Source organism: Aedes albopictus, chromosome 3 (assembly GCF_035046485.1).
Source record: "Aedes albopictus strain Foshan chromosome 3, AalbF5, whole genome shotgun sequence".
NCBI classification, from domain to species: domain Eukaryota; kingdom Metazoa; phylum Arthropoda; class Insecta; order Diptera; family Culicidae; genus Aedes; species Aedes albopictus.
Genome location: NC_085138.1, coordinates 444836406 through 444849853, shown reverse-complemented (window position 1 = coordinate 444849853; position 13448 = coordinate 444836406). Strand labels below are relative to the sequence as shown.

At 35.9% G+C, this 13448-nt stretch overlaps 2 protein-coding genes across 8 annotated transcripts in view; both read left to right on the top strand.

The window, feature by feature from the left end:
• LOC109425927 (uncharacterized) overlaps positions 1-11591 on the top strand; it is an 89528-nt gene extending 77937 nt beyond the window's left edge. For all 7 annotated transcript variants that reach the window (XM_062856679.1, XM_062856678.1, XM_062856675.1 and 4 more), the window contains one exon: positions 11039-11591. In XM_062856679.1, the coding sequence (XP_062712663.1) occupies positions 11039-11203 (165 nt within the window). In that variant the 3' untranslated portion in view covers positions 11204-11591. The remainder of the gene's footprint in view (positions 1-11038) is intronic.
• Positions 11592-11714: 123 nt separating this feature from the next.
• On the top strand, positions 11715-13030 carry LOC109425930 (MD-2-related lipid-recognition protein). The gene is made up of 3 exons (XM_019701317.3): positions 11715-11882; positions 12518-12798; positions 12864-13030. Exons 1-3 carry the CDS (start codon positions 11792-11794, stop codon positions 12963-12965), a joined length of 474 nt encoding a protein of 157 aa, XP_019556862.2. The 5' UTR covers positions 11715-11791; the 3' UTR covers positions 12966-13030.
• Positions 13031-13448: the final 418 nt, after the last annotated feature.

The following is a 13448-nucleotide window of genomic DNA, read 5'->3' as shown; positions in this document are numbered from 1 at the left end:
CTGACCTTTTGGAAGAAATTTAGGTGAAGTTTATAAAAACATTGCAAGAGGAAATTTTAGGAGAATTTTTTGGATAAATTCCAGATGGCTTACTCTGATAATTTCTTGAATAAATTTTTCATGGTGTAATATAATGTATTAAGGAACAATTAAATTGGAATTCTTGTGATATTTCTTCAAACATTCCTGAAACCATCTCTACATTTATTTTAAGAGATATAATTTAGCAAACACTTTCTTCAGTGTGCCTGGGGGGATTTTCAACAACACTTTTTCGCGAATTCTTGCTCAGAATAAATTTTCAATGAATTTCTGACGACGTAGCATGATACTTTCCGGAAGCATTATATAAAAACCTTGAGACAATATAATTTAAAATTTTACAAAGAGATTCCTTGACGAAAAGTATTGAATGTTTTTTCAAACTTCTGGAAGAAATACCGGAAACTTATAAATAAATTTCCATAGCGACCCTTAAAAAAATCCTGCTGAGTGATGGATTAGCTTCGATTAAATTTTATATGAATAAAACAATAATAATTTCCATAGAAACCTCCTTCTACACTGCCGTAATTCTGCAAAGTGACGTAAGCGCCATTCAAAATGTCGATATTTGTTAGTATATTATACATAACATCTGATGTAAAAATAACACTGTGGTTTGCCTGCTGTATTAGAATGCAAGATCTAGTCGTAATCTATCATCTACGGAAAGAAACTTAGAGAATGGGCAAGAGTTTTATGCATAATAACCAAAAAAATGGGCAAAAACTATCAATATCGCTTACGTCACTTTGCAGAATTACGGCAGTACAGGAACTTCTGAAGAATGTCCGTGAGAACTCGTTAAGGAATCTTGATAGGAAGTCCCTAATAAATGATTAAATGACGTTCAGAAGAAATTTGTGACGAAATTATTAAAGAATTTCATAGTACATGAAGAATAAGCCTCGGTCAAAATAATAGAAATAGACTAGAACTCCAATGGCGCTGTAGTCATATTTCGTATTTAATTAATTTAAAAACTTTAATTGCAATAATTTGCTATTTTCAAGTGTCCTTTTGTTATTGTAAACAAAATTAACTTAACACTTCTAGTACCGCTGCTGACGCTGTAACGGCGTGACAAACTAGATGTAAGTTACACGAACAGTCACAACATTGGACTTCTGTGGCTAGTTATTCTACTGTCAAAATTCACATTAATATAGATGAAACAGAAATTTTCAGAGGAAACTCTGAAAAAAATCCTGAACAAACTCCTGAAGGAATTTCCGAACAATCATTCGGAAAATTTAATTTCACGGAAGTACTCCTCTTGGAATTGCCGGAGAAACTTCTAAAAAAATACGAAATATGTGAAGAGTTACCTTCGGTAACACATAAAAAACAATAATTTGCCAGAGAAGCACCCGAAAAAATCCCCAGGGTATCTGCGAAAGAAAACTACCGGACGAAAATCATTAGGGATTGCCGGGAAAAAGAATTGCTGGAGAAATTACCACGAGGAACCACTGTACGATCTATCCGAGGAATTCCTGAAATAATTCCCAGAGAAACTCTCAAAAATATTCCTGAAGAAACTTCAGAAGGAATTCCTACGGAAACTCGTAGAGGTACTTTTAAAGGCATTCCTTGCAGGAAACTTGTAAAGGAATTTTCACGAAACTCCTGAATGGATTCGGAGCAAAGCTAGCTTGGAGGAACTCCTGAAGGATGTTCCCGGAACAAATCCTAAAGGATTACCTGAACAAATTCTTAAGAGAATTGTTGGAATACATGTTGAGCTAACCTTCTGGTGTTAGTATTGGTAGAATTGTTGAAGCGATGGCAAACAATAGGAAACTTACACATTCTTTTTCTCAGCTAACAAACGTCACACATAGGCGTAAATGGACCAAATACCTGGCCATAAGTCGAATTTTTTCCTGGAATTTCCCAAAGCCTTATATTTTTTTTTGAAGATGTATGAAGTATTGCTTCATCATGTGGCAATCAATAAAACACTTTGGTATGCATATTTTTTAAGGACAAACGTCTTGAAATTCCGCTTCAACAGTGCATCAGAACTTCAGACGCACAAATCTCAAGAAGCAAGCTTCAAACAACAGTGCATTTTATTATTCTGTTCTTGCTTACTTAAGCCTAAAATATGAAGATCAGGTGCGCTGGTTTTGTTTAGGAAGAGATTTGTGCCCTCGAAATCGTGAGTAGGTCCCTAAGTCGGCCGTTATGGCTGCCATATTGGGCTTCTAACAAGTCTGTCCTTAAGAACAAATGCGTAAAATTGACTATTTTCTCTACTGTTTTTTTTCGTTTGCGTCATAACTCATCGGAAGAACTCCAATTATCAAAATATCGATAGTGAAACGATTCTCTTAGAGCCAGGTTTTTCTATGCTCGCCAATTCCAGACGGGAATCGGCCTAAGCCCCAAGCTGCTGGTCTTGAGCCGACGGCTGCTTCCGGGGTGGGCGCTCAAGGCCTCTTTTTGATAACCTGGATCTCAGGGTCGTTAAGGTGGTCTTGGAGAATTCCTGGGGTATAGGTGTGGTAAAAAGGCGGATAATACAAAACGGAACGGACAACGGAAAACAAGATTTCTACGATCAAAACTAATACAAACTGTGGTTCAGAGGAGCCATACAAATTTATTATTAATGGAACTAGAAAAACTTCGAGGTTATGTATGTGTGTGTGTGTATTCTAACGGTTTTACATAAGGTTCATGTACAAGATAGTTTTGGGACGAGCTCACCGGTACGTTGCGGCCGTTGCTGCTGCTGATGATCCGGTAGGCTGTTGATGCTGGAATTCCGGATGTTTCGGGTGATCTTACGGTTATTCGGCTTCTTCTTTACTGCTTCAGCCATCTTCACAAACTCATCCTCATAAAAGAAGAGGGGGGGGGGGGGGAGGGGGGTAGCTTGACGGTTAGGCCTGGTTAGCTTACGGCCATTGTCCACAGGGTCCGGAGAGCGGTACCAATTCGTGCACTTTCACTGGGTCGGGGTTCGAGCGAGCTGACACCATTGTTCATTGGTAAGGTACAGACTTTACGGAACGTCACGAGGTAGTCCTAACGCGAGGATTCCCTTCTTCTTACCACTTCCGACCGTTTCACACACTGCAGTTCAAAATCACCACACTCGCTCGAACTTTTCGTACGTTTGGTGATCTTTGGTAGCCTAACTCAGTTGGTATTAACTTTATATTGAAAGGTGTCTAATTAACCAACCGTTGTGGTGATGGCACACAAAGATCCGCACTATTAAACTTAAATGTTGTATACTGTTTGTGACGTTTAAGCTGTAGAGATTTTTAACATTTAATCGAATTGAAATTTGTTAGGATTATTTTTAGTTTAAGTTTTAATCACTAACACAAGGAACTCAACCGGTTTATAATATGGCGGACAAAACCGGACCGTCGCGTTCATCACTTCTCCGGACCAAAACTATAAGAGAGCCTCCCCAAATTCCGCCATGTCATTTATAGTCCCCAATAAGGGGGAGGAGGTGTGGAGAGGGTGTCGAGGGGGGGGGGGGGGCGGCGTCTTCCACCACCCTTGGACCCACTCCTTATTCCATCCAGATATTCTTAATCTTGGTGACAGATCTGAAGATGATGATGATGACAGCCACTTACACTCTAAACAAATTATATTAATCAAGGTGTCTTGTGAATTTAAGTTGAAATTCCGATTGTGGCCACATGCAATGCCTTAACAAAACCTGACGGACACTTGTTTTCCTTTTTTTGTAAATAAATAATCTAGTAATTGTATATAAATCAATCTGAATAAATATGTAAATAAAGCATCTAATATTGAATAGTAAATACGTAAATAAATAAATAAATAAATAAATAAATAAATAAATAAATAGAAAAAAATTAATAAATATAAATAAATAAATAGATAAATAAAGCATCTGAATAATAAACAAATCTACAATCGGAAAATATGAACAGAACAAAATAATTAAATAAATAAATGAATGAACAAATAAATAAATAAAGAGACACCTTGAACTACTAAGCGTAAAATAAACATAACTCAAACACAAACCTGTGGAGACCAACATTTATTATACACTTAGACATTTAAATAAATAATATAAATATACAATATTCAATAAGAAAAAAAACAATAACAATAACATGCTCTGAACCAACAGCTAGCCTTTCCACCACACAAGTCATTGTTACCCAAACGGTTGGTAACAATAGTTTGAAAAAATGATTGAGAATGGAAACCAGTTCTCCTAATTATAGTGTATCATTTAAACTAAAAACAGCACCTGGCATCATTTATTTTGCTCTCTTACAGAAAAGTTTTTAAAATAAAGTTTTTTGTCAACTTTTAGCCATTTTCAGCATTCAAAAAGTTTTCAGATTCTGCAGCATTCCGCGATCTGGACAAAATAACAATAAAATATAAAATATATCCTTTGTGAATCGCAAGAGAATGGGTACCAGACGAAAAATAATTTATTTTAAAATTTACACCTTTTTGACTAGTTTTAGATACAATTTAAGTTAAATTAAGGCATATTTTTGTAGCTTAAAATCTAAATTGACGAACATTCAAAAATACTGGTCAACTCAATTAAAATTTGAGCTCAATTTAACAGATAGCTATACGGAGCCGAGGAAACTTAGTACCGTAAATCGGATTAACTTTGATAGTGCGACAGGCGTTGTATAGTTTAGTCTTTATCTATGATTCTTATGAAAAAGTTAAACGTAGATTAAAAATATACACATGAAAGTCAATCTTAGACTATTTTCTTCAAATCCGAGTTTATTTGAAACTTTTTGAGAAAAACATAATTGATATTTGTTTCATTCCGTAGACAGATTATAGTAGAATACAAGTTTGGCCTTGAATCTCTTATCGAAATGTGTTTTTATGAACTGGAATCAATTTTGTAAATTTGGACAGAAATCTCCATACACAGATAATCGCCTAAATGCAATGCCCAAGTAAGTTTATGTATGTAGGGTAGAACTGTTGTGTCCAAAATTTGTTTATAAAAAAAAATCAAAAACAAATCAAATAAGGAGCTCACTATGCATAGCATGTAAAAAGACACGAACACAGCGTCTAAAATTAGCTGCAGGTGGTTGAATTTAGATATGTCGAAATAGTTATTTATGTAACGAGTTGCAAAAAGTTGATTTTTTCAGCACGAGTCGTACATTTATCCAACGAGGCTTGCCATTTTCAGCACTGATTGTATTTAGTATTTATGCCAAGCCTGAATGTTTGAAAATGTGTCTCATTACGTTACGAAATACAGGGGATAGACAAAATGATCGGGACAGGCAAAATTTTCACTTTTCAAAAAGTGTTCAACTGGCTGTAACTTTTCGAAAAGTGCATCAAATATTCTCAAATTTTTACTGTAAGTTCTTCAACTAGATGTGTATCAGTGGTCCAAAATTAGAAAATATCGGGCCATTTTCCACGAAGTTATAAAGATTCTTGTAAAAGGTAAAATTATCCGATAGCCAACTTTGAGCTGTTATATCTCCGGATTCAATGAACCGATTGAAATGAAATTTTGACCATTTATGACTTATATAATGAGATATGAAAAACCATTGACTTAACTTAATATTTTTAACACGGAAGAAAATTATACCGATTGACGAATTTCGCGCCAACCCTTCTATGGGGCTGGCAGCACCCTCTCAGAATCGAACGAAACTTTGTGGGCATAAACAATAGGTCTTTCTAAGCAACTTTGCATATTTTGTTTTTCGAAATTTTTCAAGAGTAACATTTGAAGAGGGCCTAATTTTTTTTCATAGATTTTTTTCAAATCGATGTAACTCAAAAATGACAAGACCTACAAAAAAGTGTTGTATGGCGGACTATCGTGAAATTCCATGAAGTTTTTTAGAAAAATATCCAAAAAATACAAAATTAATTCCTACACTGAAAAATAAAGGTTTTAAAAATTTAAATCGTTATTACAAAAAGCCCTATGTTTTTAAATCGATGATTTTTTTTCTGGAGAAAGGTATTTCAATTACCTACATTTTCTCCAAACAATGTTGCTTTGACATGTTTAAGGGAAAAAAGTTTTCCTAACAAAAACTTTTTTCATGTCCACATTGAGTGAATATTTTTCATCGTGTTTCGTGCCAACATGGCCACATATAGGTTCAGTAGCCTCTCATCAACCAATGAAACTTTATGGATGTTTAAAAAATTGTTGAAGAAGCAATTTTGCATAAGGCTGATACAAATTTAATTTTGACTTTTTGTCCCCCCCCCTTCAAAAATTTTTGGCTCAAAATGGCATTTTGAGGGGGCAGATAAAAAAATATTTATCAAAATATCGAGTCTTGCTAAAAATTCTTTAACAAAACCGATGAGTTTTTAATATTTTTCTGATTAAATGCTTTATTATTTTTATCCCCCCCCTCGACCAGCCAAAGAGTGGTGGGACAAAAAGTAAAATAAATATTTGTAACGGCCTAATTTAATATTTATCTAGACTACCATTTGAAAAGGGCGTATTAGGGTGGCCCACACTTATATGAAAAACATAAAATTCGAAAAATGACAAGTCTTACCTCCTGTATCGATTGTTTTGGACTCCCAGGAACTACGTTCAGCATTTGAGCGAAAACGAGTTAGTCTAAGGGGTGATACACAAATTATGTCACGCAAAATACGTCCTTTTTTAACCCCCCTCCCCTCCCCTCTATGTCACGCTTTTTATATGGGACCTCACCACTGTTTGTATGGGTCGTCACGTTCTGCAAAACCTAGCCCCCTCCCCTTCTAAAGCGTGACGTAATTTGTGCATGGCCCTCAATGGGGCGCTCAACGATCTTGAAGTTTGTATGGGAAAACTTGACCAAATGTATGCAGAAATCTTAAGCTTTTTATTTTTGCCGCTAGGTGGCGCTGTAAGCGTTCAATTATTTAAAAAATAATTAAAAACCTTAGCTATTCATAGAGTTTTTTGTAATATCGATTTAAATTTTTAAAACCTTTATTTTTCAGTGTAGGAATTAATTTTGTATTTTTTGGATATTTTTCTAAAAAACTTCATGGAATTTCACGATAGTCCGCCATACAACACTTTTTTGAAGGTCTTGTCATTTTTGAGTTACATCGATTTGAAAAAAAAAAAAAAATTAGGCCCTCTTCAAATGCTACTCTTGAAAAATTTCGAAAAAAAAACATGCAAAGTTGCTTAGAAAGACTTATTGTTTATGCCCACAAAGTTTCGTTCGATTCTGAGAGGGTGCTGCCAACCGTTGGTCGAGTTGGCGAGAAATTCGTCGATTAGATTATTTTTCTAATAAAACACCAAATTTTCCAAAATATCAACATCGTTTCAAAATTCAAGATGCAAATTATGGTTCATTGATATTCCCTCTAATTGACTTATATATAAAATTGTTTTGAAGGAAAGTAACAACACAGCCACCAATAAATTGGAAAAGTTAAAGAATGCATATTAAGAATGAACCAATTTACTAAAAAATCGTGAAAAAATTATAATCGCTATAATTTTGTCTCTTGTTAAAAATTTCAAGTAAAGTCAAATGTTTTCCAGAGTTCATTATATAAGTCATAAATTGTCAAAATTTCATTTCAATCGGTTCATTGAATCCGGAGATATTACAGCTCAAAGTTGGCTACCGGATAATTTTACCTTTTTCAAGAATCTTTATAACTTTGTGGAGAATGGCCCGATATTTTTCAAATTTGAACCACTGATGCACATCTAGTTGATGAACTTACAGTAAAGATTTGAGAATATTTGATGCACTTTTCGAAAAATTACAGCTAGTTGAACATTTTTTGAAAAGTGAAAATTTTGCTTGTCCCGATCATTTTGTCTTTCTCCTGTACAGTTAAGCAAAACTCCATTTATTTCAATGTATATGAAATTCAATTTTCATATCATTTATCATCATCCGTATTGAAAAACTCAAAGGCAGTTTTTTCGCTCAAATTTCAAACAATGGTTATGAAAATTTATCACTGCACTCTATTTACCATCTTGATAACAGTAAAATAATATTCAATACAGGCTTTGTGAATTTGAGCGAAAAAACTGCTTTTTAATAGTTGATGATTGCTGATCATTGAATGATAGTTATTTGAGCCTTTATAGCTAAGTAAAAACACATTACGAAACACCATTCGTGAGCAGAAAGTGATTCAATGAAAAATGTTTATTTGAACATTTCATGTGGTTGGTCAATGTTACCCAGCTGGTCAATGATATTCCCATTCACGGTAATAACAAATTTCGATATTTACATATGAGTTTTCAATGGAAAGCTTAAAACAACATGTCAATAACAAAATATGATATCATATCAAATTATAAAATTTGTTGTCATTTAGTAAATGATTGAAAAATTGTTCAAACTACTGAATATCTAATTTGGTATACTAATTTCCGAGATATTGTTGATCATCACCTTTTTGGCACTTAACAAAAAAGAAATAATATTGACATTTTTATTACAAAGTATTTGGAGTGCAAAGCTCAAATTTTCTAGAGCACCGTTTAAAAGAAGCATCAAAGAGATTTAACTGAAAATGCATCCCGATGTTAACAATGGCTGAACAACAATCATCGTGATGCATTTTCAGCCAAATCCGTTGCACAGTTCTATAAAACGATGCTCTGGAAAATGTGAGCTAAGTACTCCAAATACCTTTCCTAAAACTAGGTTATTTTAACCTTCACTTACCCGACCCCCGACAACTGATTTTAAAAATGCTCGCATTTCGTCAATTTTCATCCGATTTATTTGAAGTCGTCCTCAAGCGATTATAAATTGATGCTAGTTTATTATACTCAAGTGGCCATGTAATATCCTGAACCATTCCTGAGATATTCCGGATTGTACTGTGGTCGGGGGATGGGAGTGGCGTCCGTTTTGCCAAATGGCTAAAAGTGATTATTTTGTGTGCTATTGTGTTTGAGAGGCCCCTGCGGAACCTGTTCCAGGTATTCCGGAACGGCCACATCAGTTGACGCATACTTCAGTCATTTTTGTCTGCCCCATTCTCTCGAAATCGTAAGGCATGTTTTGGTTGCAAATCAGATATGTCCCCGATGACACCACTTGGAACCTGTGCGATATGTTCCGGGGTGGCCATATTTGTTGATTCATACTTAAGTCTATCGTTCCTGACTCAGTCATTCGAAACCATGAAGATTGATATGTCGCACGGCATGTTTAGGTTGAAAACCAGAAGTGTCCCTAAAGGGGCACCGCGGAACCTGTCACGGCAATCCGGATGGGTCAACTTATTTAAATCTGGTTATCGCAACTGTGTTTCACTCTGAACACACACGCAATAAAAAAAATCGCTGAATATCGATGGCTCAAACACAATAACACACAATATATTCACTTTTAGGCATTTGGCAACCCTTCTGACCCCAGTACAATCCGGAATGTTCCTGGAATGGTTCCAGGTATTGCATGGCCACTTGAGTATAATAAACTAGCATCAATTTATGATTAATTGACGGCGACTTAAAAAAAATCGGATAAAAATTGACGAAGAGCCAGTATTTTGAAAATGAGTTGTCGGGGATCGGGTACGTGAAGGTTAATGAAAATATTTGAATTTTGTTTGCTATTACTATCCATCCAGAAAACTTATTTTGATATTGGAATAATCAACAAAACCATCCTTCCTTTGATTGCCAAGAGTAAACCTAATTGTGATATTGTTCTTTAGCAAATTTGTTCTTGGTTTACCGTTGGAATGTTCAGTAGTTTTAAGTGGTCGACAATTTGGTAGGATAATCCACCGCAAATTCTTGCAGGATTACCCTTGGAAGAATTCATGATGAAATTTTTGAAAGAATAGTAAAAGGAATTCCGAAATCAGAGATTGGTTTAATTCTGGAATGGAATTTGTGGAAGAACCCATGTAGTAATACTTGAAGAAATCTGTTTTCGCACATACAGCATTCGGAAAGATCATGGGGATATCGGTCACTTCAACAAACGGTTCAACCGCGACTATTTACTTTATTTACTCGAATAGAACAACTACATTTAATTTGGTCGTATGGAGTACCAATAGCAGCGGTAGTGTATTTCTGATTTGCTTACTATTCAGCATAACCATTTCGATCGGTAACTCATAAAAAAATCCTCCAAGGAATTTCAGAGATGCCTTTGAATAGTTTCTGGAGGAAAACTAGAAGGAATTACTGCTGTAATCCTGCCAACGGAATTTTTATCGAAATATTTGGAGAAATTTTAAAAAGAATCCATGAAAATATTCCAAAAATCATGCTTGTAGGAATCCCGGAAGAATGCATAGAGCATACAATGGAGAATACAATGGAAAATTTAAGAATACAATTGAAAATTTCAGAAAGAATCCTTGGGGGAGTTTCTTAAGTTCCTTGAGGGGAGTACCTAAATTGAATTTTGTGCAAGAATGTTTTGCTGTTTTATTAGCAATTCCGCAATTATTAACCAGGAGCTTTCTTGTCTAATTACCGTTTTGTATTTGTACATCGTCAGGCACGAAGATGCACAAGGAAGTTTTTGAAAAATTCTTGAAGGAAATTCTGAGGTTACTCTGTGAGCAACTTTTGAAGAGGTTTTTGAATAAATATTCGATTGAATACTTGAAGAAATATTCAAATATTTGCCTGGAGGAACATCAGTGAGAATGTAAGTAGCAATCGTTGAGAAAACTCTGAGAGAGATCTCTGGAAGAATTCCTAGTGAAATCCCTAGAAGAACTACAAGAGCAATAGCAATCTCTGAAAGTACTCCATGGCCATACATAATAAACCGGCAAAATCTTATACAACATACCTCAATCTTCAGAATTCTCTTTATTGCATGACGTCCCACCAAGGACTTCCCCTCATACTCTGAGACTTACGAATTGTTTTTGTTTCTTGAATGATATACGAAAATCCACCTATTGATGAATCCACCAATGATCTCTTATACAGATTAAATTATTTTCATGTTTGTAATGATGTACTATCCTAAATAATTCCTCTTCCCAGAAATATGCCTCCATCTTCGAGAACGAACGGGTCGGAATGATCGAGCTGCCGTACCTAGGAGAGGAGAGACTGCAAAAGATGGGCATTCCGCTGGGGCCTCGGTTACGAATCCTGCAGGAGGCTCAGATATCACTCTGTCGTGACACCACGCTCTGCATCGTGTAAAGTAGTCACGTTTCTTGTTTTCTACTTTTTTCTTCTTCTTTATAATAACTAAGCAACGTGCGACACAGTTCAACCGAGCCAAAGAGAATCATCGATTAACACTAAACAGTAACATATATTCTACGTGGAACATCACCCCCCGGTCCCACTCCCAGTGCTAACCAGTAAACCAGCTCCGTCCGTTTTCATCGAGACAGTATTTTATACTTGAAGTATTATACTATACTTGAACAGCCCTTAAGATTGCATATCATGACAAATATCAGTGCAAAATCGTTCCTTGGAACGCCTATGGCTCTCCCATTTCCAATACTCACCAGTGGAACTAGTATTATGTTAATATACTGTTGAAATAAACGATTTTTAATTATCAATCGAAACGCATACCATCGAGACGTATGTCTGTCGGATTCAATAGGAAAGAACAAGTCTAGACAAAATGCTCACTCGGATCGGAAGCGATAACGATTCGATCGTATTTCTTACAGTTGAAGGGGACAGCTGAGACTGGAGCTTAGTCTTCAGTACGCAAAGCTACGTAGCAGACGTGATCCTTTGGAGTGGTAGAATAGAGCAAAATCATTCAATATGAACCAAATTTTCAATATTCTTTTGTTGATCGGCGTGATAACCATTGCGCGTGCGGAAGTAATTTCGTTTGAGAAGTGTAGTGAAAGCGGTAAGTAGAAAGACGTGATTGATACCATGTGGCGACGAGACAGCGGAACTGATCTCCGGAAATTGGGTCGAGCTCGAGCAACCAATCGCGCCACCACGCACTATGGGTCAGAAATTATAATTTCATGACAATTTTCACAAAACAAGAGTTTGGCACTCATTTTTTTCTTTACTGCTCTTAGGCATCCCATAATCTGCAATAACAGCAAAGTTTGTATTTATTATGTTCAACATCAACAAAAAATGTTGTTACAGTTGCGTGGATTAAGTTAGTCATTAAAACACTGAAATAAGTTGTATGAAAAAAGTATTATACAATTGTATTGCATAAAGTAGGCTTGATAAAAAGCTTGATAATCAATAACTGTGAAAATCCTCAGGACACAAGGAAATAGTAAAATAAGATAAAATGTTTTCGTGTTGTCATGTTGTCATTCAATAAGTCATATTAGGTTTAATTACACATATTTTCTGATTATTTTTGTCACGGAATTGTGATTTCTACTCCACAGCGCCCCAGTGTTATCAGTGGTAGGTTGAAGGTCGATCGGTGCAATAATCTCATCACTTGTCTATGAATGGAACCGACAATATAACTAACTCTGTCTAATTTTCTCGTTACCTCAACGCTCGTAGTGAAATGCACGGTTCACGAAGTTCGTGTGCACCCGTGCCCGGAAGCTGCCCAAAATAAACCCTGTGTCATGCTGAAGGGTACCAATGCGACGATCGCGTTCGATTATACGCCAGAATTCGACGCCCAGGTTGCCACGGCAAAGGCCTTCTGGGCTTCGGCAGTTGACCTTCCGTTCGCCGGATTGGACCAGGAGGCATGCAAGTACACCAGCTGTCCGGTCGCAGCCGGCCAAAGGCAATCCTATTCGTACGATCTGCCCATTATGAAGTCCTACCCGACGGTAAGAGTAAATCAGTTGTTGATCGTAAGGTTAGTTTGTTCATGTGTATTATTTTTGCTTTGCAGCGGCAATACAAAGTCAAGTGGCAACTGCTCAATGAGGCTAACGAGATGTGCTGTTTCCTGATTGAAATGGCGATCAAGGCCAAGAAGGGTCGCAAGAACTAGTTTTATAAAGTTTTATTTTTGTTTCATCAAAAGTTTCATAAACGAAAAGTACTGTGTTTTGTAAACATAGCATGTGTTTGTCCACTAACCATAAAAAGAGAAATTCCCAGAATGTTATTGGTGCACTGTTTGTAAAGTTAGGGTGGTTCAAAAATCGTTTTAGTTACACACCGCTTATTTGATTCTATACCTGTTTCAAAAATTGACTGCACAAGCCCTAAACAACTAAAGGTTAAAACCTTCCTTTTGCATCAGGTTGGGAACAGCTCGCTGACGTAGTTTACGGTTTGGGTCCAAAATGACCCCAATGCCAAATGAGGGTTAAAGTTCAAAAGGAAGTTACTAGAACAAGCCCTTTAAAGTTCATGATTTGCTATAAAAAAAAAAGATGCAAAACAAAGAGATTTCAATATTGATATTATTGTTTTACATGTGTAGAAAAAAAAATAAAAACACCGTCGAACAATTTGTCTAGTCCAGTTC